Here is a 26,315-nt window from a genome sequence, read left to right as displayed (position 1 = left end):
CCTGAGGATCATCCTCATAGCTGCCAAGAAAGCATATGTCCTAGAAGGACCACTAGGTGAAGCACCCATCCCAGAGAACCAAGACGTTATGAACGCTTGGCAGTCACGTGCTGATGATTACTCCCTCGTTCAGTGCGGCATGCTTTACAGCTTAGAACCGGGGCTCCAAAAGCGTTTTGAGCAACACGGAGCATATGAGATGTTCGAAGAGCTGAAAATGGTTTTCCAAGCTCATGCCCGGGTCGAGAGATATGAAGTCTCCGACAAGTTCTACAGTTGTAAGATGGAGGAAAATAGTTCTGCCAGTGAGCACATACTCAAAATGTCTGGGTTGCACAACCGCTTGTCCCAGCTGGACATTAACCTCCCGGACGAGGCGGTCATTGACAGAATCCTTCAGTCGCTCCCACCTAGCTACAAGAGCTTTGTGATGAACTATAATATGCAGGGGATGGTGAAAACTATTCCTGAAGTATTTTCAATGCTGAAATCAGCGGAGGTAGAAATCAAAAAGGAGCATCAAGTGTTGATGGTCAATAAAACCACTAGTTTCAAGAAAGGCAAGGGTAAGAAGAACTTCAAGAAGGACGGCAAGGGAGTTGCCGCGCCCGGTAAACCAGTTGCCGGGAAGAAGCCAAAGAATGGACCCAAACCTGAGACTGAGTGCTTTTATTGCAAGGGAAAGGGACACTGGAAGCAGAACTGCCCCAAATACTTAGCGGACAAGAAGGCCGGCAACACTAAAGGTATATGTGATATACATGTAATTGATGTGTACCTTACCAATACTCGTAGTAGCTCCTGGGTATTTGATATGGTGCGGTTGCTCATATTTGTAACTCAAAGCAGGAGCTACGGAATAAGCGGAGACTGGCGAAGGACGAGGTGACGATGCGCGTCGGGAATGGTTCCAAGGTCGATGTGATCGCCGTCGGCACGCTACCTCTACATTTACCTACGGGATTAGTTTTAAACCTCAATAATTGTTATTTAGTGCTAGCTTTGAGCATGAACATTGTATCTGGATCTCGTTTAATACGAGATGGCTACTCATTTAAATCCGAGAATAATGGTTGTTCTATTTATATGAGAGATATGTTTTATGGTCATGCCCCGCTGGTCAATGGTTTATTCTTGATGAATCTCGAATGTGATGTTACACATATTCATAGTGTGAATACCAAAAGATGTAAGGTTGATAACGATAGTCCCACGTACTTGTGGCACTGCCGCCTTGGTCACATTGGTATCAAGCGCATGAAGAAGCTCCATGCTGATGGACTTTTAGAGTCTCTCGATTATGAATCATTTGACACATGCGAACCATGCCTCATGGGCAAAATGACCAAGACTCCGTTCTTCGAAACAATGGAGCGAGCAACCAACTTATTGGAAATCATACATACTGATGTGTGCGGTCCAATGAGCGTTGAGGCTCGAGGAGGCTATCGTTATGTTCTCACTCTCACTGATGACTTAAGTAGATATGGGTATGTCTACTTGATGAAACACAAGTCTGAGACCTTTGAAAAGTTCAAGGAATTTTAGAATGAGGTAGAGAATCAAGGTGACCGAAAAATAAAGTTCTCACGATCAGATCGTGGAGGAGAATATTAAGTCATCAATTTGGTATGCACTTAAGGAAATGTGGAATCGTTTCACAACTCACGCCACCTGGAACACCTCAGATTAACGGTGTGTCCGAACGTCGTAATCGCACTCTATTGGATATGGTGCGATCTATGATGTCACTCACCGATTTACCGCTATCATTTTGGGGATACGCTCTAGAGACAGCTACATTCACTTTAAATAGGGCACCGTCTAAATCCGTTGAGACGACACCATATGAATTATGGTTTGGGAAGAAACCTAAGTTGTCGTTTCTAAAAGTTTGGGGATGCGATGCTTATGTCAAGAAACTTCAAGCTGAAAAGCTCGAACCCAAGTCGAAAAAATGTGTCTTCATAGGATACCCTAAGGAAACCATTGGGTATACCTTCTACCTTAGATCCAAAGGCAAGATCTTTGTTGCCAAGAACGGGTCCTTTCTGGAGAAAGAGTTTCTCTCGAAAGAAGTAAGTGGGAGGAAAGTAGAACTCAATGAAGTACTACCTGTTGAACCGGAAAGTAGTGCAGCTCAGGAAAATGTTCCTGTGGTGCCTACACCGACTGGAGAGGAAATTAATGATGATGATCAAGGTACTTCGGATCAAGTTGCTACTGAACTTCGTAGGTCCACAAGGACACGTTCCACACCAGAGTGGTATGGCAACCCTGTCCTGGAAATCATGTTGTTAGACAACGGTGAACCTTCGAACTATGAAGAAGCGATGGCGGGCCCAGATTCCAACAAATGGCTTGAAGCCAGGCAATCCGAGATAGGATCCATGTACGAAAACAAAGTATGGACTTTGACAGACTTGCCGATGATCGGCGAGCGATAGAAAATAAATGGATCTTTAAGAAGAAGACGGACGCGGATGGTAATGTTACCATCTATAAAGCTCGACTTGTCGCTAAGGGTTATCGGCAAATTCAAGGGGTTAACTACGATGAGACTTTCTCTCCTGTAGCGAAGCTAAAGTCCGTCTGAATCATCTTAGCAATTGCCGCATACTATGATTATGAGATATGGCAAATGGACGTCAAAACGGCATTCCTTAACGGCTATCTTAAGGAAGAACTATATGTGATGCAACCGGAAGGTTTTGTCGATCCTGAGAATGCTAACAAGGTATGCAAGCTCCAGCGATCCATTTATGGGCTGGTGCAAGCATCTCGGAGTTGGAACATTCACTTTGATGATATGATCAAAGCGTTTGGGTTTATGCAGACTTATGGAGAAGCCTGCGTTTACAAGAAAGTGAGTGGGAGCTCTGTAGCATTTCTCATATTATATGTAGATGACATACTTTTGATGGGAAATGATATAGAACTTTGGGCAACATTATGGCCTACTTGAATAAGTGTTTTTCAATGAAGGACCTTGGAGAAGCTGCTTACATATTAGGCATCAAGATCTATAGGGATAGATCGAGACGCCTCATAGGTCTTTCACAAAGCACATACCTTGATAAGATATTGAAGAAGTTCAATATGGATCAGTCCAAGAAGGGGTTCTTGCCTGTATTACAAGGTGTGAAATTGAGCTCGGCTCAATGCCCGACCACGGCAGAAGATAGAGAAAAGATGAGTGTCGTCCCCTATGCCTCAGCCATAGGGTCTATCATGTATGCCATGCTGTGTACCAGACCTGATGTAAACCTTGCCGTAAGTTTGGTAGGGAGGTACCAAAGTAATCCCGACATGGAACACTGTACAGCGGTCAAGAATATCCTGAAGTACCTGAAAAGGACTAGGGACATGTTTCTCGTTTATGGAGGTGACGAAGGGCTCGTCGTAAAGGGTTACGTGACGCTAGCTTCGACACAGATCTGGATGACTCTAAGTCACAAACCGGATACGTGTATATTTTCAATGGAGGAGCAGTAAGCTGGTGCAGTTGCAAGCAGAGCGTCGTGGCGGAATCTACATGTGAAGAGGAGTACATGGCAGCCTCGGAGGCAGCGCATGAAGCAATCTGGATGAAGGAGTTCATCACCAACATAGGAGTCATACCCAATGCGTCTGGGCCAATCATCCTCTTCTGTGACAACACTGGAGCTATTGCCCTTGCCAAGGAGCCCAGGTTTCACAAGAAGACCAGGCACATCAAGCGTTGCTTCAACTCCATTCGTCAAAATGTTCAAGATGGAGACATATTTGCAAAGTGCATACGGATCTGAATGTCACAGATCTGTTGACTAAACCTCTTCCGCGAGCAAAACATGATCAACACCAAAACTCTATGGGTGTTCGATTCATCACAATGTAACTAGATTATTGACTCTAGTGCAAGTGGGAGACTGTTGGAAATATGCCCTAGAGGCAATAATAAAATGATTATTATTATATTTCCTTGTTCATGATAATTGTCTATTATTCAAGCTACAATTGTGTTATCCGGAAATTGTAATACATGTGTGAATAAATAGACCACAACATGTCCCTAGTAAGCCTCTAGTTGACTAGCTCGTTGATCAACAGATAGTCATGGTTTCCTGACTATGGACATTGGATGTCGTTGATAAAGGGATCACATCATTAGGAGAACGATGTGATGGACAAGACCCAATTGTAAGCATAGCACAAGATCGTGTAGTTCGTATGCTAGAGCTTTTCCAATGTCAAGTATCTTTTCCTTAGACCATGAGATCGTGTAACTCCTGGATACCGTAGGAGTGCTTTGGGTGTACCAAACGTCACAACGTAACTGGGTGACTATAAAGGTATACTACGGGTATCCCCGAAAGTATCTGTTGGGTTGACACGGATCGAGACTGGGATTTGTCACTCCGTATGACGGAGAGGTATCTCTGGGCCCACTCGGTAATGCATCATCATAATGAGCTCAATGTGACCAAGTGTTTGGTCACGGGATCATGCATCGGTGCGAGTAAAGTGACTTGCCGGTAACGAGATTGAATGAGGTATTGGGATACCGATGATCAAATCTCGGGCAACTAACGTACCGATTGACAAAGGAAATTGTATACGGGGTTACTTGAATCCTCTACATCGTGGTTCATCCGATGAGATCATCGAGGAGCATGCGGGAGCCAACATGGGTATCCAGATCCCGCTATTGGTTATTGACCGGAGAGTCATCTCGGTCATGTCTGCATGTCTCCCGAACCCGTAGGGTCTACACACTTAAGGTTCGGTGACGCTAGGGTTGTAGAGATATTAGTATGCGGAAACCCGAAAGTTGTTCGGAGTCCCGGATGAGATCCCGGACGTCACTAGGAGTTCCGGAATGGTCCGGAGGTAAAGAATTCTATATAGGAAGTCCAGTTTCGGCCACCGGGAAAGTTTCGGGGTCACCGGTATTGTACCAGGACCACCGGAAGGGTCTCGGGGGTCCACCGGGTGGGGCCACCTATCCCTAAGGGCCACGTGGGCTGAAAGGGGAAGGGAACCAGCCCCTGGTGGGCTCTTGCACCCCCCTTGGGCCTCCCCTGCGCCTAGGGTTGGAAATCCTAGGCGTGGGGGGCGCCCCACTTGATTTGGGGGGCAAGTCCCCCCCCTAGGCCGCCGCCCCCCCTTGGAGATGGGATCTCCAGGGCCGGCGCACCCACCCTAGGCCCCCTATATAAAGAGGGGGGAGGGAGGGCAGCCGCACCCTAGTCCCTGGCGCCTCCCTCTCCCCCCGTACCACCTCTCCCTCTCGCTGAGCTTGGCGAAGCCCTGCCGAGATCGCCGCTGCTTTCACCACCACGCCGTCGTGCTGCTGGATCTCCATCAACCTCTCCTTCCCCCTTGATGGATCAAGAAGGAGGAGACATCTTCCCAACCGTACGTGTGTTGAATGCGGAGGTGTTGTCCGCCCGATGCTAGGATCTCCGGTGATTTGAATCATGACGAGTACGACTCCCTCAACCCCGTTCTCTTGAATGCTTCCGCTCGCGATCTACAAGGGTATGCAGATGCACTCCTCTCTCTCGTTGCTAGATGAACTCCATAGATTGATCTTGGTGAAGCATAGCAAAATTTTATTTTCTTTAACGTTCCCCAACAGTGGCATCATGAACTAGGTCTATGCATAGTTTCTTTGCACGAGTAGAACACAAATTTGTTGTGGGCGTAGATGTTGTAAATTTTCTTGCCACTACTAGTCTTCTTTTGCTTTGGCGGCATCGTGGGATGAAGCGGCCCGGACCGACCTTACACGTACGCTTACGTGAGACAAGTTCCACCGACTGGCATGCACTAGTTGCATAAGGTGGCTAGCGGGTGTCTGTCTCTCCCACTTTAGTCGGAGCGGATTCGATGAAAAGGGTCCTTATGAAGGGTAAATAGAAATTGGCATATCATGTTGTGGCTTTTACGTAGGCATTACTCCTTGGAATAGATGTGTTTTTGATACCGTTGCCGGAGGGGATTTCTTGAATAGTCACACGTTTGAAGCTTATAATGCTATGCTAGATTTGTTTGGCCCACCACCTCTTTTGGTTAATGGAACTGTTTTAACTTTGGAACATGTTATGCAACGTCTTGATATCATTGAAAATAAAATTGCCACTGTTGAGTTAATTGAAGACTTGGATAGAAAGATTCATAATCAAATTACCCAATACGGATCTAGGGTTGGGGTTACTTTGAAAAATCTTAAAGAAAAAGAACCTATAGTTGATGAAAGAATAGATCTAGATTCTGCAAGAATTGGTAAACTTGAGGATATCATGACTAACTTAGGTTATGTGTTTTCCTCCATGAAAAATACTCCAAAACCCCCTACCAAAACTGCCAAGTTTATTTATGTCCTAAAAATAAGGATGAATCTTCTAGTAAGGGAGATGCATATATCAAATCCATGAGTGTTCATCCCAATTGTCTCTCTATCGTTGAGAAACCTTTTGCTACAAACGAAGTTCTTGAATTTTTGCCTAAAGGTTTTATCATTACTAAAAAGGGAGAAACCCCTAAAGATTATAATTGCTCTACTTATGAATCAAGTGCCAAAGATGGCACTCGTTAGATCTATCTTCGCTTTTATGCCTAGCTAGGGGCGTTAAACGATAGCGCTAGTTGGGAGGCAACCCAATTTTCTTTGTGTGTATTTTTGTTTTTGTTCCTGTTTAGTAATAAATTTTGCATCTACTTTCTGTTTTGATGTGTTTTCATGTTTTATTTAGTGTTTGTGCCAAGTAGAACCTATAGGATAAACTATGATGATAGTTGATTTGATTATGCTGAAAAACAGAAACTTTGCACTCACGAGAAAAAATTCAATAAATTAAAGAAACGTGCTTTTGCATTGATTATTTTTTCTGCCGATCAATAAACAAATTTTAAAGTATGTACTATTTTTGTAGGATTTTTAGAGTTCCAGAAGTTTGCGTTAGTTACAGATTGCTACAGACTGTTCTGTTTTTGACAGATTCTGTTTTTTGTGTGTTGTTTGCTTATTTTGATGCATCTATGGCTAGTAAAATAGTTTATAAACCATATATAAGTTGGAATACAGTAGGTTTAACATCAAAATAAATAAAGAATGAGTTCATTACAGTACCTTATGTGGTGGTTTTGTTTTCTTTCACTAACGGACCTTATAAGATTTCCTGTTGAGTTTTGTGTTGTGAAGTTTTCAAGTTTTGGGTAAAGCTTTTATGGACTTTGGAATAAGGAGTGGCAAGAGCCTAAGCTTGGGGATGCCCAAGGCACCCCAAGATATCCAAAGATATCCAAAAGCCTAAGCTTGGGGATGCCCCGGGAAGGCATCCCCTCTTTCGTCTTTGTTCATTGGTAACTTTACTTGGAGCTATATTTTTATTCACCACATGATATGTGTTTTGCTTGGAGCATCGTGCATTATATTAGTCTTTGCTTTTTAGTTTACCGCAATCATCTTTGCTGTACACACCTTTTTGAAGAAGCCTATTTGATTAGAATTTGCTAGAATACTCTTTGTGCGTCACTTATATCTTTTGAGCTTGATAGTTTTTGCTCTAGTACTTCACTTATATCTTTTAGAGCACGGTGGTTGCTTAATTTTGAAGAAATTTCTAGTCTCTCATGCTTCACTTATATTATTTTGAGAGTCTTTTAGAACAGCATGGTATTTGCTTTGGTTACAAATTTGGTCCTAGAATGATGAGCATCCAAGTTGGGTATAATAAAAACTATCATAGAAATTGAATTGGGTGCTATGATCAATTTGTTGCTTGATAATTGTTTTGAGATATAAAGGTAATAATGTTAGGTTCATGCTAGTGAATAATTATGAAATTGAGAAATACTTTTGTTGAAGTTGGCAAGTCCCGTAGCATGCACGTATGGTAAAAGTTGTGTGACAAAATTATTGCATGAGGTGCTCTTTTGATTATCTTCCTTATGAGTGGCAGTCGGGGACGAGCGATGGTCTTTTCCTACCAATCTATCCCTCTTGGGGCATGCGTAGTAGTACTTTGCTTCGAGGGCTAAGTAGACTTTTGCAATAAGTATATGAGTTCTTTTTGACTAATGTGAGTCCATGGATATACGCACACTCATCCTTCCACTTTGCTAGCTTTTCTTATTACCGCGCAACTCCCGCCGGTATTGAACCCATTATTTACCTTCCTCAAAACAGCCACCATACCTACCTATTATGGCATATCCATAGCCATTCCGAGATATATTGCCATGCAACTTTCCACCGTTCCATTTATTATGACATGTTTCATCATTGTCATATTGCTCTTTGCATGATCATGTAGTTGACATCGTATTTGTGGCAAGGCCACCTTCATAATTTTCATACATGTCGCTCTTGATTCATTGCATATCCCGGTACACCACCGGAGGCTTTCATATAGAGTCATATCTTGTTCTAGCTTTGAGTTGTAATTCTTGAGTTGTAAATCCATAAAAGTGTGATGATCTTCATTATTAGAGCATTGTCCTAGTGAGGAAAGGATGATGAAGACTATGATTCCCCCACAAGTCGGGATGAGACTTCGGACTTTACAAAAAAAGAAAAGAGAAAGGCCAAAAAGAAAAAAAAGAGGCCAAAGAAAAAAAAGAAAAAAAGAAAAAGAAAAAAAAGAAGAAGAAAAAAATAAAATGAGAGAAAAAGAGAGAAGGGACAATTGCTACTATCTCTTTTCCACACTTGTGCTTCAAAAAAATAGCACCATGATCTTCATGATAGAGAGTCTCATATGTTGTCACTTTCATATACTAGTGGGAATTTTTCATTATAGAACTTGGCTTGTATATTCCAATGATGGGCTTCCTCAAAGTGCCATCGGTCTTAGTGAGCAAGCAAGTTGGATGAACGCCCACTTAGTTTCTTTTTGAGCTTTCAAATATTTATAGCTCTAGTGCATCCGTTGCATGGCAATCCCTACTCACTCACATTGATATCTATTGATGGGCATCTCCATAAGCCTTCGATACGCCTGGTCGATGTGAGATTATCTTCTCCCTTTTTGTCCTTACAACCACCACCATTTACCACCATAGTGTTATGTCCATGATTGCGCTCATGTATTGCGTAAGAGTTGAAAAAGCTGAAGCGCGTTAAAAAGTATGAAACAATTGCTCGGCTCGTCATCGGGGTTGTACATGATGGGAGTATTTTGTGTAATGAGAATGAAGCATGGCCTAACTATATGATTTTGTAGGGATAAGCCCTCTTTGGCTATGCTATTTTGATAGGACATGATTATTTGTTAGTATGCTTTGAAGCATTATTATTTTTATGTTTTATAAGCTGTTATCTTGAATCATTTGGATCTAAACATTCATGCCACATTAAAGAAAATTACATTGAGAATTATGCTAGGTAGCATTCCACATCATTTTTTTCATTTACTCGAGGACGAGCAAGAATTAAGCTTGGGGATGCTTGATACGTCTCCAACGTATCTATAATTTTTGATTGTTCCATGCTATTATATTACCCCTTTTGGATGTTTATGGGCTTTATTTTACACATTTATATCATTTTTGGGACTAACCTACTAACTGGAGGCCCATCCCGTATTGTTTTTTTTGCCTATTTCAGTATTTCGAAGAAAAGGAATATCAAACGGAGTCCAAACGGAATGAAAACTTCGGGAGCGTGATTTTTGGAACGAACGTGATCCAGAGGACTTGGAGTGCAAGTCAAGAAGCAGCCGAGGCTCCCACGAGATAGGAGGGCGCCCCCCTGTAGGGCGTGCCCCCTGTCTTGTGGGCCCCTCGGGCGGCCACCGACGTACTTCTTCCTCCTATATATACCTACGTACCCCAAAAACATCCAGGAGCAAGACGAAACACAATTTTCACCACCGTAACCTACTGTATCCACGAGATCTCATCTTGGAGCCTTCGCCGGCACTCTGCCGGAGGGGGAATCGACCATGGAGGGCCTCTACATCAACATCCTTGCCCCTCTGATGAGTTGTGAGTAGTTTACCACAGACCTACGGGTCCATATTTATTAGCTAGATGGCTTCTTCTCTCTTTTTGGATCTCAATACAATGTTCTCCCCCTCTCTTGTGGAGATCGTAATCTCTTTTTGTGGTGTGTTTGTCGAGATCCGATGAATTGTGGGTTTATGATCAGGTTTATCTATGAATAATATTTGAATCTTCTCTAAATTCTTTTAAGTATGATTGAGTTATCTTTGCAAGTCTCTTCGAATTATCAGTTTGGTTTGGCCTACTAGATTGATCTTTCTTGCCATGGGAGAAGTGCTTAGCTTTGGGTTCAATCTTGCGGTGTCCTTACCCAGTGATAGAAAGGGTTGCAAGGCACGTATTGTATTGTTGCCATCGAGGATAACAAGATGGGGTTTATATCATATTGCTTGAGTTTATCCCTCTACATCATGTCATCTTGCTTAATGCGTTACTCTGTTCTTATGATATTAATACTCTAGATGCAGGCAGGAGTTGGTCGATGTGTGGAGTAATAGTAGTAGATGCAGGCAGGAGTCGGTCTACTTGTTATGGATGTGATGCCTATATACATGATCATGCCTAGATAATCTCATAATTATTCGCTTTTCTATCAATTGCTCGGTAGTAATTTGTTCACCCACCGTAATACTTATGTTATCTCGAGAGAAGCCTCTAGTGAAACCTATGGCCCCCGGGTCTATCTCTTATCCTATTTACTTCCAACCTACTTTTATTTGCATCTTTACTTTTTGCATCTATATTATAAAATACCAAAAATATATTTATCTTATCTTACTATCTTTATTAGATCTCACTTTCGCAAGTGGCCGTGAAGGGATTGACAACCCCTTTATTGCGTTGCTTGCGAGTTCTTTGTTTGTTTGTGTAGGCTCGTGGGACTTGTTGAGGAGCCTCCTACTGGATTGATACCTTGGTTCTCAAAAACTAAGGGAAATACTTACGCTACTATTGTTGCATCACCCTCTCCTCTTCAAGGAAAACCAACACAAGCTCAAGACGTAGCAAGAAGGATTTCTGGCGCCATTGCCGGGGAAGGCTTCCACCAAGTCAAGTCAAGATTCGACCTCCCGCCAACGTGCGATTTCTGGCGCCATTGCCGGGGAGGTCTTCGCTCAAGTCAAGACATACCAAGTACCCATCACAAACTCATCTCCCTCGCATTTACATTATTTGTCATTTGCCTCTCGTTTTCCTCTCCCCCACTTCACCCTTGTCGTTTTATTCGTCCTCTCTTTCCCAATCTCCTCCTCTCTTTCCGCTTGCCTTTTTCCGTTTGCTCGTGTGTTATATCGTTTACCTCGTCGTTATGGCTAGTTCTCATATCCTTGTTATTACTCCCGAACATGAAATTCTCAATTTTAAGCAAAGGGAGGGAGAAAATTTAAAAGATGCTTGGCATAGAATTTGCAATGCTCAAAATAAATCCACCAGGAATCTTTCCACTTCCGTTCTTCTTCGCAATTTTTATGTAGGCATTACTCCTTGGAATAGATGTGTTCTTGATATCGTTGTCGGAGGGGATTTCTTGAATAGTCACACGTTTGAAGCTTATAATGCTATGCTAGATTTGTTTGGCCCACCACCTCTTTTGGTTAATGGAACTATTTAAACTTTGGAACATGTTATGCAACGTCTTGAGATCATTGAAAATAAAATTACCACTGTTTAGTTAATTGAAAACTTGGATAGAAAGATTCATAATCAAATTACCCAATACGGATCTAGGGTTGGGGTTACTTTGAAAAATCTTAAAGAAAAAGAACCTATAGTTGATGAAAGAATAGATCTAGATTCTGTAAGAATTGGTAAACTTGAGGATATCATGACTAACTTAGGTTCTGTGTTTTCCTCCATGAAAAATACTCCAAAACCCCCTACCAAAACTGCCAAGTTTATTTATGTTCCTAAAAATAAGGATGAATCTTCTAGTAAGGGAGATGCAGATATCAAATCCATGAGTGTTCATCCCAATTGTCTCTCTATCGTTGAGAAACATTTTGCTACAAACGAAGTTCTTGAATTTTTGCCTAAAGGTTTTATCATTACTAAAAAGGGAGAAACCCCTAAAGATTATAATTGCTCTACTTATGAATCAAGTGCCAAAGATGGCACTCGTTAGATCTATCTTCGCTTTTATGCCTAGCTAGGGGCGTTAAACGATAGCGCTAGTTGGGAGGCAACCCAATTTTCTTTGTGTTTTTTTTGTTTTTGTTCCTGTTTAGTAATAAATTTTGCATCTACTTTCTGTTTTGATGTGTTTTCATGTTTTATTTAGTGTTTGTGCCAAGTAGAACCTATAGGATAAACTATGATGATAGTTGATTTGATTCTGCTGAAAAACAGAAACTTTGCGCTCACGAGAAAAAATTCAATAAATCACAGAAACGTGATTTTGAATTGATTCTTTTTCCCGCTGATCAATAAAAAATTGTACAGTACGTACTATTTTGGTAGGATTTTTAGAGTTCCAGAAGTTTGCGTTAGTTACAGATTGCTACAGACTGTTTTGTTTTTGACAGATTCTGTTTTTCGTGTGTTGTTTGCTTATTTTGATGCATCTATGGCTAGTAAAATAGTTTATAAACCATAGAGAAGTTGGAATACAGTAGGTTTAACACCAAAATTAATAAAGAATGAGTTCATTACAGTACCTTATGTGGTGGTTTTGTTTTTTTTTCACTAACGGAGCTTATAAGATTTCCTGTTGAGTTTCGTGTTGTGAAGTTTTCAAGTTTTGGGTAAAGCTTTTATGGACTTTGGAATAAGGAGTGGCAAGAGCCTAAGCTTGGGGATGCCCAAGGCACCCCAAGATATTCAAGGATATCCAAAAGCCTAAGCTTGGGGATGCCCCGGGAAGGCATCCCCTCTTTCGTCTTCGTTCATTGGTAACTTTACTTGGAGCTATATTTTTATTCGCCACATGATATGTATTTTGCTTGGAGCGTCGTGCATTATATTAGTCTTTGATTTTTAGTTTACCACAATCATCCTTGCTGTACACACCTTTTTGGAGAAGCTTATTTGCTTAGAATTTGCTAGAATACTCTTTGTGCATCACTTATATCTTTTGAGCTTGATAGTTTTTGCTATAGTACTTCACTTATATCTTTTAGAGCACGGCGGTGGCTTAATTTTGAAGAAATTGCTAGTTTCTCATGCTTCACTTATATTATTTTGAGAGTCTTTTAGAACAGCATGGTATTTGCTTTGGTTACAAATTTGGTCCTAGAATGATGAGCATCCAAGTTGGGTATAATAAAAACTATCATAGAAATTGAATTGGATGCTATGATCAATTTGTTGCTTGATAATTGTTTTGAGATATAAAGGTAATAATGTTAGGGTCATGCTAGTGAATAATTATGAAATTGAGAAATACTTTTGTTGAAGTTGGCAAGTCCCATAGCATGCACGTATGGTAAAAGTTGTGTGACAAAATTATTGCATGAGGTGCTCTTTTGATTGTCTTCCTTATGAGTGGCAGTCGGGGACGAGCGATAGTTTTTTCCTACCAATCTATTCCTCTTGGGGCATGCGTAGTAGTAATTTGCTTTGAGGGCTAAGTAGACTTTTGCAATAAGTATATGAGTTCTTTTTGACTAATGTGAGTCCATGGATATACACACACTCATCCTTCCACTTTGCTAGCTTTTCTTATTACCGCGCAACTCTCGCCGGTATTGAACCCATTATTTACCTTCCTCAAAACAGCCACCATACCTACCTATTATGGCATTTCCATAGCCATTCCAAGATATATTGCCATGCAACTTTCCACCGTTCCATTTATTATGACATGTTTCATCATTGTCATATTGCTCTTTGCATGATCATGTAGTTGACATCGTATTTGTGGCAAGGCCACCTTCATAATTTTCATACATGTCGCTCTTGATTCATTGAATATCCCGGTACACCACCGCAGGCGTTCATATAGAGTCATATCTTGTTCTATCTTTGAGTTGTAATTCTTGAGTTGTAAATCCATAAAAGTGTGATGATCTTCATTATTAGATTGTCCTAGTGAGGAAAGGATGATGAAGACTATGATTCCCCCACATGTCGGGATGAGACTTCGGACTTTACAAAAAAAAGAGAAAGGCCAAAACGGAAAAAAAAGAGGCCAGAGAAAAAAAAGAGAAAAAGAAAAAGAAAAAAAGAAAAAAATAAAATGAGAGAAAAAGAGAGAAGGGACAATTGCTACTATCTCTTTTCCACACTTGTGCTTCAAAAAAATAGCACCATGATCTTCATGATAGAGAGTCTCATATGTTGTCACTTTCATATACTAGTGGGAATTTTTCATTATAGAACTTGGCTTGTATATTTCAATGATGGGCTTCCTCAAAGTGCCCTAGGTCTTCGTGAGCAAGCAAGTTGGATGCACGCTCACTTAGTTTCTTTTTGAGCTTTCATATATTTATAGCTTTAGTGTATCTGTTGCATGGCAATCCCTACTCACTCACATTGATATCTATTGATGGGCATCTCCATAGCCCGTTGATACGCCTAGTCGATGTGAGATTATCTTCTCCTTTTTTGTCCTTACAACCACCACCATTTACCACCATAGTGCTATGTCCATGATTGTGCTCATGTATTGCGTAAGAGTTGAAAAAGCTGAAGCGCGTTAAAAAGTATGAAACAATTGCTCGGCTCGTCATCGGGGTTGTACATGATGGGAGTATTTTGTGTAATGAAAATGAAGCATGGCCTAACTATATGATTTTGTAGGGATAAGCCTTCTTTGGCTATGCTATTTTGATAGGACATGATTATTTGTTAGTATGCTTTGAAGCATTATTATTTTTATGTTTTATAAGCTTTTATCTTGAATCATTTGGATCTAAACATTCATGCCACATTAAAGAAAATTACATTGAGAATTATGCTAGGTAGCATTCCACATCAATTTTTTTTTCATTTACCTACTCGAGGACGAGCAGGAATTAAGCTTGGGGATGCTTAATACGTCTCCAACGTATCTATAATTTTTGATTGTTCCATGCTATTATATTACCCCTTTTGGATGTTTATGGGCTTTATTTTACACATTTATACCATTTTTGGGACTAACCTACTAACCGGAGGCCCAGCCTGTATTGCTGTTTTTTTGCCTATCTCCGTATTTCGAAGAAAAGAAATATCAAACGGAGTCCAAATGGAATGAAAACTTCGGGAGCGTGATTTTTGGAACGAACGTAATCCAGAGGACTTGGAGTGCAAGTCAAGAAGCAGCCGAGGCTCCCACGAGATAGGAGGGCGCCCCCTGTAGGGTGCGCCCCCTATCTCGTGGGCCCCTCGGGCGGCCACCGACGTACTTCTTCCTCCTATATATACCTACGTACCCCGAAAACATCCAAGAGCAAGACGAAACACAATTTCCACCACCGTAACCTTCTGTATCCGCGAGAACTCATCTTGGAGCCTTCGCCGGCACTCTGCCGGAGGGGGAATCGACCATGGAGGGCCTCTACATCAACATCCTTGCCCCTCCAATGAGTTGTGAGTAGTTTACCACAGACCTACGGGTCCATAGTTATTAGCTAGATGGCTTCTTCTCTCTTTTTGGATCTCAATACAATGTTCTCCCCCTCTCTTGTGGAGATCTATTCGATGTAATCTCTTTTTTGCGGTGTGTTTGTCGAGATCCGACGAATTGTGGGTTTATGATCAAGTTTATCTATGAATAATATTTGAATCTTCTCTGAATTCTTTTATGTATGATTGAGTTATCTTTGCAAGTCTCTTCGAATTAACAGTTTGGTTTGGCCTACTAGATTGATCTTTCTTGCCATGGGAGAAGTGCTTAGCTTTGGGTTCAATCTTGCGGTGTCCTTACCTAGTGACAGAAAGGGTTGCAAGGCACGTATTGTATTGTTGCCATCGAGGATAACAAGATGGGGTTTATATCATATTGCTTGAGTTTATCCCTCTACATCATGTCATCTTGCTTAATGCGTTACTCTGTTCTTATGAACTTAATACTCTAGATGCAGGCAGGAGTCAGTCGATGTGTGGAGTAATAGTAGTAGATGAAGGCAGGAGTCGGTCTACTTGTTATGGACGTGATGCCTATATATATGATCATGCCTAGATAATCTCATAATTATTCGCTTTTCTATCAATTGCTCGGCAGTAATTTGTTCACCCACCGTAATACTTATGCTATCTTGAGAGAAGCCTCTAGTGAAACCTATAGCCCCCGGGGTCTATCTCTTATCATATTTGCTTCCAATCTACTTTTATTTGCATCTTTACTTTTTGCATCTATATTATTAAATACTTTTGCAAGTGGCTGTGAAGGGATTGACAACCCCTTTATTGTGTTGGTTGCGAGTTCTTTGTTTGTTTGTGTAGGTTCGTGGGACTTGTTGGGGAGCCTCCTACTGGATTGATACCTTGGTTCTCAAAAACTGAGGGAAATACTTACGCTACTATTGCTACATCACCCTCTCCTCTTCGAGGAAAACCAACGCAAGCTCAAGACATAGCATATTACACCAATATAAATAAAGAATTAGTTTACAACAGTACCAAAAGTGGTGATTTTATTTTCTTATACTAATGGATCTCATGAGTTTTCTGTTGAGTTTTGTGTTGTGAAGTTTTCATGTTTTGGGTAAAGATTTGATGGACTATGGAATAAGGAGTGGCAAGATCCTAAGCTTGGGGATGGCGAAGGCACCACAAGGTAATATTCAAGGACAACCAAGAGCGTAAGCTTGGGGATGCCCCGGAAGGCATCCCTTCTTTCGTCTTCGTCCATCGGTAAACTTACTTGAGGCTATATTTTTATTCACCACATGATATGTGTTTTGCTCCTGGAGCGTCTTGTATGATATGAGTCTTTGCTTTTTAGTTTACCACAATCATCCTTGCTGTACACACCTTTTGAGAGGTACATGCATGAATCGTGATTTATTAGAATACTCTATGTGATTCACTTATATCTTTTGAAGCTAGGCAATTTTCTCTAGTGCTTCACTTATATCTCTTTAGAGCACGGCGGTGATTTTATTTTATAGAAATTCATGAACTCTCCTGCTTCACTTATATTATTTTGAGAGTCTCTAAACAGCATGGTAATTTGCTTAGGTTATGAATTTAGTCCTAATATGATGGGCATCCAAGAGGGATATAATAAAAACTTTCATATAAAGTGCATTGAATACTGTGAGAAGTTTGGTTCCTTATGATTGTTTTGAGATATAAAGATGGTGATATTAGAGTCATGCTAGTGATTAATTGTGGATTGGTAGAAATAATTGTGTTAAAGTTTGTGATTCCCGTAGCATGCACGTATGGTGAACCGTTATGTAACGAAGTTGGAGCATGATTTATTTATTGATTGTCTTCCTTGTGAGTGGCGGTCGGGGACGAGCGATGGTCTTTTCCTACCAATCTATCCCTCTAGGAGCTTGCGCATAGTACTTTGTTTTGATAGCCAATAGACTTTTGCAATAAGTATGTGAATTCTTTATGACTAATGTCGAGTCCATGGATTATACGCACTCTCACCCTTCCACCATTGCTAGCCTCTCTAGTACCGCGCAACTCTCACTGGTGCATTGCACCCACCATATAACTTCCTCAAAACAGCCACCACACCTACCTATTATGGCATTTCCATAGCCATTCCGAGATATATTGCCATGCAACTTCCACCGTTCCGTTTATTATGACACGCTTCATCATTGTCATATTGTTTTGCATGATCATGTAGTTGACATCGTATTTGTGGCAAAGCCACCATTCATATGTTTTATACATGTCACTCTTGAGTCATTGCACATCCCGGTACACCGTCGGAGGCATTCATACAGAGTCATATTTTGTTCTAGTATCGAGTTGTAATTCTTGAGTTGTAAGTAAATAGAAGTGTGATGATCATCATTATTAGAGCATTGCCCCATGTGAGAAAAGAAAAAAGAGAGGAAAAAAGAGAGGCCAAGATAAGGGGCAATGCTACTATCCCTTTTTCACACTTGTGCTTCAAAGTAGCACCATGATCTTCATAATAGAGAGTCTCCTATTTTGTCACTTTCATATACTAGTGGGAATTTTTCATTACAGAACTTGGCTTGTATATTCCAATATGGGCTTCCTCAAATTTCCCTAGGTCTTCGTGAGCAAGCAAGTTGGATGCACACCCACTTAGTTTCTTTTTGAGCTTTCATACACGTATAGCTCTAGTGTATCCGTTGCATGGCAATCCCTACTCACTCGCATTGATATCTATTGATGGGCATCTTCATATCCCGTTGATACGCCTAGTTGATGTGAGACTATCTCCTTCTTTTTGTTTTTTCCACAACCATCATATTTTATTCCACCTACAATGTTATATACATGGCTCACGCTCATGTATTTGCGTGAAAGTTGAAAAGGTTTGAGAACATCAAAAGTATGAAACAATTGCTTGGCTTGTCATCGGGGTTGTGCATGATGTAATACTTTGTGTGACGAAGATGCAGCATAGCTAGACTAATGATTTTGTAGGGACAACTTTCTTTAGCCATATTATTTTAAGAAGACATGATTGCTTTATTAGTATGCTTGAAGTATTATTATTTTTATGTTAATATTAAACTTTTGTTTTGAATCTTACGGATCTGAATATTCATGCCACAATAAAGAAAATTACATGGATAAATATGTTAGGTAGCATTCCACATCAAAAATCATGTTTTATCATTTACCTACTCGAGGACGAGCAGGAATTAAGCTTGGGGATGCTTGATACGTCTCCAGCATATCTATAATTTTTGATTGTTCCATGTTATTATATTATCTTTTTTGGATGTTTTATATGCATTAATATGCTATTTTATATTATTTTTGGGACTAACTTATTAACCTAGAGCTCAGTGCCAGTTTTTGGTTTTTCCCTTGTTTTTCAGTTTTACAGAAAAGGAATATCAAACGGAATCCAAACAGAATAAAACTTTCACAATTATTTTTCTTGGACCAGAAGACACCCACGAAACTTGGAATCCAAGTCGGAAGAGTCCCAAGGAGGCAACAAGCCACCAGGGCGTGCCGGGGAGGGCGCTTCCCTAGCTTGTGCCCCCTGGGGAGTCCACCGACCTCTCTCTCAGCTCTATAAATCCTTAAATATTCCCAAACCATCAGAGGAGTCTAAGAAAATACTTTTCCGCGGCCGCAAGCCTCTGTTCATGTGAGATCCCATCTTGGGGCTGAGGGAGTCCTGGATTCGGGGGTCCTCAGGTGTCCGGCCTAGGAGTATGGGCCGAGTTGCATGGGCTATACAGGATCGAGCTGAAGATTATCTACTGTGTCCGGATGGGACTTCTGAGTACGTGGACGACAAGAATAGAGTCCGAAGGTTTCCTTCCCTGATAAACCGACCTTGTACAAACCCTAGGGTCCCTCCAGTGTGTATGTAAACTGGAAGGGTTAATCCGTAGAGGGCACCTTTTCATCGTCATTGGAATCCTCATAGGCTAGACATCTAGGGTTAGCCATTACGATCTCGAGGTAGATCAACTCATGCAATCTTCATACTCGTCGAATATAATCAAGCAGGAGTAGGGTTTTACCTCCATCAAGAGGGCCCGAACCTGGGTAAACACTGTGTCCCCTGTCTTCCTGTTACCATCGATCCTTAGACGCACAACTTGGGCCCCCCTACCCGAGATCTACCGGTTTTGACACCAACAGGGGCCTTTTCCAGCGATCTGCCGGAGGGAGAATCGATCACGGAGGACATCTACATCAACCCTATTGCCCTTCCGATGAAGCGTGAGTAGTTTACCACAGACCTACGGGTCCATAGCTAGTAGCTAGATGGCTTCTTCTCTCTCTTTGATCTTCAATACAATGTTCTCCTCGATGTTCTTGGAGATCTATCCAATGTAATCTTCTTTTGCGGTGTGTTGTCGAGATTCGATGAATTGTGGATTTATGATCAGCTTATCTATGAATATTATTTGAGTCTTCTATAAATTCTTATATGCATGATTTGATATATTTGTATTTCTCTTCGAATTATCGGTTTGGTTTGGCCAACTAGATTGGTATTTCTTGCAATGGCAGAGGTGCTTAGCTTTGGGTTCAAATCTTGCGTGATTTCACCCAGTGAGAAAGTAGGGGTGGTGATACATGTATTGCATTGTTGTCATCGAGGATAACAAGATGGGGTTTTCATCATATTACTTGAGTTTATCCCGTTACATCATGTCATCTTAGTTAATGAGTTACTCTGTTCTTATGTACTTAATACTGTAGATGCAGGCAGGAGTCGGTTGATGTGTAGAGTAATAGTAGTAGATGCAGAATCATTTCGGTCTACTTGACACGGATGTGATGCCTATATGCATAACATTGCCTTGGATATCATCATAACTTTGTGCTTTTCTATCAATTGCTCGATAGTAATTTGTTCACCCACCGTATTATTTTCCTTCGAGAGAGAAGCCTCTAGTGAAACCTATGGCCCCGCGTCTATTTTTCATCATATATTTTCAGATCTATAAACCAAAAATACCTTGCTGCAATTTATTTACTTTTATCTTGTTTTACGTTCTAGCAATCTTTTATACCTATCTCTATGAGATCTCACCTTTGCAATTGACCGTGAAGGGATTGACGACCCCTTTATCGCGTTGGGTGCAAGTGTTTGATTGTTTGTGCAGGTGCATAGATTGGGGACTTGCTTGTACATCGTACTGGATTGATACTACCTCCGTCTCGGTGAATAAGTCATTCGCGTAGTTCTAGGTCAATGATTTAACTATCTAAATATGTATTATATGTGACAAAAAATATATATTTAGAAACTACATCCGCGTAGAAATCTAGTGATATACTTTTCATGACATATAACACATTTTTAATTCCTCAAATCGATGACCTAGCATTGCGCGAATGACTTATTCACCTAGACGAAGGTAGTACCTTGGTTCTCTAACTGAGGGAAATATTTATCTCTACTTTGCTACATCACCATTTTCTCTTCAAGAAAAAAAATCAACGCAAGCTCAAGAACTAACAACGGCCAGCAGCAGAACCAACGGGGCTGGGTCGCGCCACCGAGGGGGGCGGAGCGGGAGGCTGCAGGAGCGCCCATGGCAACGGCCAGGAGCGCCGGATCCGCCGCCGGCAAGTCCGTGCAGCAGCCGGAGAAGGACATCGAGAGGCACCAGATGAGATCTCAAGGGCACGGGGACGCGGGGCGGAGAGGGCGAGGCTTACGGGCAAGTTGGGGACGACCAACGATAGTGGGGCGAGGTTGGCTGGAGGTGCGCGGGGCAGGCCATCGGAGGACCGGAGCCGGCATCGCCGGGCCAGCAAGTGGCAGCTGCCATGGGGGCGAGGCACGGGGTGTGAGGGTGGGAGGAGGGGCGAGGAGCTAGATCCGCCCCGCCGCCACCTTCCCGTTCCTGGGTCCGGCGCGGCTTCGCCGGCCGACCCTCCGGCGGCGGCGGTGCAGGGGAGGAGGGCGCCTAGCGAGCGGCTGCTCCTGACGTTCGGCCCTTATCGTTTGGTGAGTCTTATCACATTCTCACTAAAAACATGCTATAGAAACAGCTGACAGCATCTTACAATTCTCAATGCGTAGATGCTCTCCAAGCATCTTGACTCAAGCAGCAACTTCTCCAAATAAAAAGTATTCACAATTCAGAAATCGGTATGAACGTAATGGATAAATATAGGTATGCACAGGATGCTACTACTAGATACCACGCCACATTTTATTCTTCAATTCATTCAGAGAACAATCGGAAGGAAAGACGACAACAGTTCAATTTTCTGGCGGAGCAGTGGCGAGGAAGGCACGGACGGCATCCATGAGCCCGGAGACGCCGGGAGAGCGGCCACTGGGCGGGACGTACCTGCCCGCGTGCTCCATGGTGTACTCCGCGATCTCGGCCGCCTCGCCGCCGCAGCGCAGCCACAGGGCCTCCGCGTAGCTCGCGTTCGCAAAGTAAGCCTGCGCCTCCACCTCTTTGATTGCCCCGTCAACCACGACGGTGATCCGCCGGCGCTCGTAGACGCCGAGGTGAGTGCCCTGCCTCGAGTCGGGTCGAGATTACTGAAACCGGAAAGGGGCCGTGTCTTGAGACGAGGGGAGATAGGGTACCTCTAGCAAGTCGAGGTCGGCGAGGGCGCTGGGAGACGCGGAGTAGAGCTCGCCGGAGACCAGACGTCCGGAGGACGGAGTCGGGACGGGGAGGAGGAAGGGGACGGAGTAGGGCCCGATGACGAGGGAAGCTGGGGCGGCGGTGGAGGCCGCGCCGGCGAAGGGGCAGTCGAAGGCGGCGAGGCGGGGGTGGTTGGGAAACCCGCGCTTCAGGGTGCCGTACACGAACACCATCGTCGCCGTCGCCGCCGACGCCGCCTCCATTATTGCCTCGGAGCCCCTCTGTTCCTCGGCCAATCGGCTCTCGCGCAGCACTTCCGTAACAACACGGAAAAACCAGAATGGGCTCGAAAGATAACGTGCCGAACTGTAGGAAGATAGCCTGTTTGGGCCTCTGCCGTTGGGCCATCCAAGACGGGGAAGAGAGAGACAGAGAGAGAGAGGGGAAAAACCGCAAAGAGGAACCGAATAGAGCACGAGAAGACCATGGCCGCCGCGGCGGGCGACGAGCTGGAGACGGTCGAGGTGAAGCTGCGCGCCGTCGGTCCGTCCCGGCCCACTACCATCCGCCTCCCCCCGCTCATCTCGGTCGGTAACGCCCCCAGAGCACTCTCCTTCTTCTTGCCTTGCTCCACCCTAATTAATTGGGGATCGGTCTCGTTGTAGGTTGCCGATCTGCGCCGCACCGTTGCTCTCGACCGGCGTCTCCCAGAAGACCGCCTCCGCCTGGTCCTCCGGGGGACGACTCTACCGTGGGGAGACGACACCCATGTCAACCTCCGCGACGGGGGTAAACTAACCAGCAACACATACCCTCCTCCGTCCCGTCCTGATTGTCATGCTAGACGCAAAGCTCGCATCGTTCTTCATAGCTTGTGTTGTTGTTCCTAGGACATTTTATTTCATACTTTCCACTATTGTTGGTGATGTTCATCCACTTTTGGAATCACATGCATACGTCTTATGTGCCAGAAATTTCCCATTAGGACAGTTATAAATGGCTGTATCGCCAAGTTCTTATTTGTGCATTTGATATCTCTTGTGGACGTTTATTTATGTTTCTTTACATCGTGATTTCTGTAGATAGCCTTATAGTGGCCGTGGCACCTAAACCACCTGCTAAGCATCTCCGTGATGATGATGATGACGATGACGATGAAGAAGAACTGGTAAGGTCTTCTCAAAGTATTTCTGAATATTGTATTTTCAATCCATGCTCCTTATAACAGTTATTGGTCCATCCTGTAGAAGTTCAAAATACCTCAAACAACAACCTGGTGGAAGAAAAGGATTTTCATATTTCTTCGAGAAAAACTGAGATTACCTGGTAATGTATATGACACACCCTTATTTTCTGTAAAACAGTAGTGCAAATGACCAATGTGGTGTGAATTCCACTTCTGCAGATATCTTGTTGATGGCACTATTTTCTGTCACTATGAAAGCATGGATTGTTATCACACTATGGTTCCTATTGGCGCCTATTGCTCGAAAGTATGAGGTGGGACCTTTATATGTAAGTAACTCCTTAACTTGCTTCTCCAATAAAATTATTATTATTAGCAGTATCCGAGCTCTTCATGGTGCTGAGGTACATGTAGCATTGTCAAAACATATCTGTAGCCAGTTTGAACATAGTACATATCAATTTCTGTCAAGTTCAAGACATGGGAATAATACCTGTACGTTGCTTGGAAAACTAGAACCCGGGGGTTACTACCTCACATCATGTGGTTTTCAATTCTATGTATAGTCCTTTAATTCATGACTCAGCCATAGAAGTCGAGTACATGTAATCCTTTGTCAATTTCTTATGTCCAATGTATAGATTCTGTGTGTAGCAATGATGCTACAGTTTCCAAAGTAATTAGCAATGTCCGATTTGGTGCTAGATTTCAGTTTAGTGACAGATATTACTGTTTGTTGTCTGCCCAGATACTTGCGACAGGTTTCTTGATCATACTTCTTAACCTTGGAAGACGACAACAAGGTGATGTTAGGTATGTCATCTATGCCCTTCAGTCTGTGATGTTGTTGTGTACTCCCTCCGTTCTGATTTACTCGTCGTGGTTTTAGTTCAAATTTGAACTAAAACCACGACGAGTAAATCGGAACGGAGGGAGTAGTTTAGAGTGAAAAGTTGGCTTTTAAATACAAATAAACATTAGCGACATAATGGTGGTCTATGCGACTGGAATAGTTTTATTCTTGCTATATTGCATAATTATTGGTATTCTGCGGTTTCACTTTGTTGGATAGAAGTTTCACAGGAGTTTCATTACATAGGCTGTGAAGAATAGATAAATGCTTCGTCAACATTAGTAGTAGTTTAAAAGCTGCCTGGACTACTATTAAAATCTGCTCCTTATCTTTTTGGCAGAAGCTGCCGACAAAGCAGTCATACTGTCATTTCTCAAACTATAGTCGTGTTTTGGGTAGGAACAGAATAACTGAATCTCGCAAGTGCTGCTATTTACATTTTAAGCTCAAAATGGAAATGATTATTTAAATCTTCGGAGCTCATGCTGATAAACAAAATTGTGGATATGTAGAGTGTGTTGGGAAGTTACAGTTCATTCTCTTGCCCTTTCCACTTTCTGAAATTATTCTATCTTCCATGCAGTGCATACTCCATATTCAATGAAGACTTCAGGGAGATTCCAGGAACATTTAACGCGGAGCGCATAGATAGAGACCTCCGGGCAGGTCAATTGTAAGCCCTTATCTGTGTTGCCAGGACTGCATTTTCCTGATATTTGAGTGTGCAAATCCAGAAAACAGAGTTACGCACAGATATGCTGGTTTTGTAGCTGACGAGACCTCAACAGTAAAGTTGCCTGGAAAGTGGCAAGTGCAACTGCTTTAGCCGTTTTTGCATGCATTTTCAGCGCAGCCACCCCTGGTTGTCGTCTCCTGTGCGATGAGCAACATCACAACATAAACAGAACTTACATACATGTGCTAATGTGCGTCAGATCTACCAGGGAAGAGTTATCTCATGTATATCTGGAGTTAAAAGTCTTGAGCCGATTTGACTATGTACAAGAACGCATCTCATGAGCCGATTTTACACATGGGATTACTCCTGCATGGGTCAATCACAACAGGTGTTTTGAAAAAAATGCATCTTGATGTTTCGTGCAATGCACGGGTATCTTGCTAGTCATGATCATGTCTGGCATGGCATGTTATTTTCTTCTTTGCTATGAGGTGTGGCATCTGAAGGAGGTTATCTCTTGAATCTTAAGCAATAATGCAACTGAATCATTCGATGGGGTGACCAGCTCACAGCTCCACCCATGCCAATGCGCAGCTGAGATGTGACTACGGCGTAATGGTGTTCAATCACTACAGAGTGTCTGTGTCCGAACTGCGTTGGTGTTTTGGTATCTCGAGCGAGTTCATGGGTAACACTGGCAGCACGTATACAATATTTTTTCATCGATTAATTAAGAATAAGCTTAGAGAGACTTTTTAGTTTTTACACACATAGACGAAAGATTACAAAGGTCATTACTCTCCCGATAAAAGAGACGAGACACATACTGATATAGACCTTGTTTTTTATTTTGAGGGTATAGACCTTGTTGTAGACCGGGTATAGTAGATACATTCGTGCTAAGGAAAGTGCGGTCCTTTTTTTTCTTGATTGAAAGAGGGGGTTTCCCTCCGATTTCTTTACCGAAACCAAAAGAGCCAGCATCCTTACAGTCTTTACGTTGTTCAGACACATAGGAGTCTAACTCACATCATCATACCGCAAATGCCACAAGCGGCAAGGAGAGGGACATAGTCCCAAAGAGAACTACTCCCTCCGTTCCGAATTACTTGTCGCACATATGGATATATATAGATGTTTTCTCGTTCTAGATACATCCATTTCAGCGACGAGTAATTTGAAACGGAGGGAGTAGACTACTAGCTAAGAACGATGAAAGAAAGCAAAGCAGCAAGAAAAAAGAGAATCTAACGACCCTAGCTCGAGTCGCCGAAGTTTTATAGCTTCCGTTGTCCAGCCTGAGCACGCCCGGTCTCCAACCTTGCGACGCTAGATAAACTTCACTTACCACCCACTCGATTAGCTTTGCTCCCAAGCTCAGAAGGTTTTGATCTGGTTTTTTTTTTCCTGCAAAACAGACCAATCAACAATCCAAGTTCCCATTAGTCTCACCAAAATCATTGGATCATTAATTTTTCTTGCTCTAAAAATTACATC

The 26,315-nt window shown here is 42.4% G+C and overlaps 2 protein-coding genes and 1 long non-coding RNA gene across 3 annotated transcripts in view; 1 reads left to right on the top strand and 2 right to left on the bottom strand.

Annotated features, from left to right (window-relative positions):
* Positions 1 to 21,560: 21,560 nt before the first annotated feature.
* LOC119309447 (putative gamma-glutamylcyclotransferase At3g02910) lies at positions 21,561 to 22,442 on the bottom strand. The gene is made up of 2 exons (XM_037585445.1): positions 22,100 to 22,442; positions 21,561 to 22,027 (listed from the first exon to the last, which is right to left on the bottom strand). The coding sequence occupies exons 1-2, from the start codon at positions 22,361 to 22,363 to the stop codon at positions 21,761 to 21,763; spliced, it is 531 nt and encodes a 176-aa protein (XP_037441342.1). The 5' UTR covers positions 22,364 to 22,442; the 3' UTR covers positions 21,561 to 21,760.
* Positions 22,438 to 25,181, top strand: LOC119309446. The gene is made up of 7 exons (XM_037585444.1): positions 22,438 to 22,687; positions 22,766 to 22,889; positions 23,183 to 23,268; positions 23,348 to 23,426; positions 23,506 to 23,615; positions 24,035 to 24,099; positions 24,723 to 25,181. The coding sequence occupies exons 1-7, from the start codon at positions 22,586 to 22,588 to the stop codon at positions 24,814 to 24,816; spliced, it is 660 nt and encodes a 219-aa protein (XP_037441341.1). The 5' UTR covers positions 22,438 to 22,585; the 3' UTR covers positions 24,817 to 25,181.
* Positions 25,182 to 25,763: 582 nt separating this feature from the next.
* LOC119309445 overlaps positions 25,764 to 26,315 on the bottom strand; it is a 7,696-nt gene continuing 7,144 nt past the window's right edge. The window contains exon 5 of the long non-coding RNA XR_005150515.1: positions 25,764 to 26,225. This is a non-coding gene — a long non-coding RNA (uncharacterized LOC119309445). The remainder of the gene's footprint in view (positions 26,226 to 26,315) is intronic.

This window comes from Triticum dicoccoides, chromosome 5B (genome assembly GCF_002162155.2).
Source record: "Triticum dicoccoides isolate Atlit2015 ecotype Zavitan chromosome 5B, WEW_v2.0, whole genome shotgun sequence".
Taxonomy (NCBI): Eukaryota; Viridiplantae; Streptophyta; class Magnoliopsida; order Poales; family Poaceae; genus Triticum; species Triticum dicoccoides.
The sequence above is the reverse complement of the archived record's forward strand: the minus strand, read 5'-3'. Positions and strand labels throughout refer to the sequence as shown.

Bases quoted from the DNA above. Each gene is read 5' to 3' on its own strand.
- LOC119309447 (XM_037585445.1), bottom strand. From the start codon at position 22,363: ATGGAGGCGGCGTCGGCGGCGACGGCGACGATGGTGTTCGTGTACGGC. The intron at 22,028-22,099 runs GTACCCTATCTC...GACTCGAGGCAG, and splicing joins CCGACCTCGACTTGCTAGAG to GGCACTCACCTCGGCGTCTA.
- LOC119309446 (XM_037585444.1), top strand. From the start codon at position 22,586: ATGGCCGCCGCGGCGGGCGACGAGCTGGAGACGGTCGAGGTGAAGCTG. The intron at 22,890-23,182 runs GTAAACTAACCA...TGATTTCTGTAG, and splicing joins TGTCAACCTCCGCGACGGGG to ATAGCCTTATAGTGGCCGTG. The intron at 23,269-23,347 runs GTAAGGTCTTCT...TCCATCCTGTAG, and splicing joins ATGACGATGAAGAAGAACTG to AAGTTCAAAATACCTCAAAC.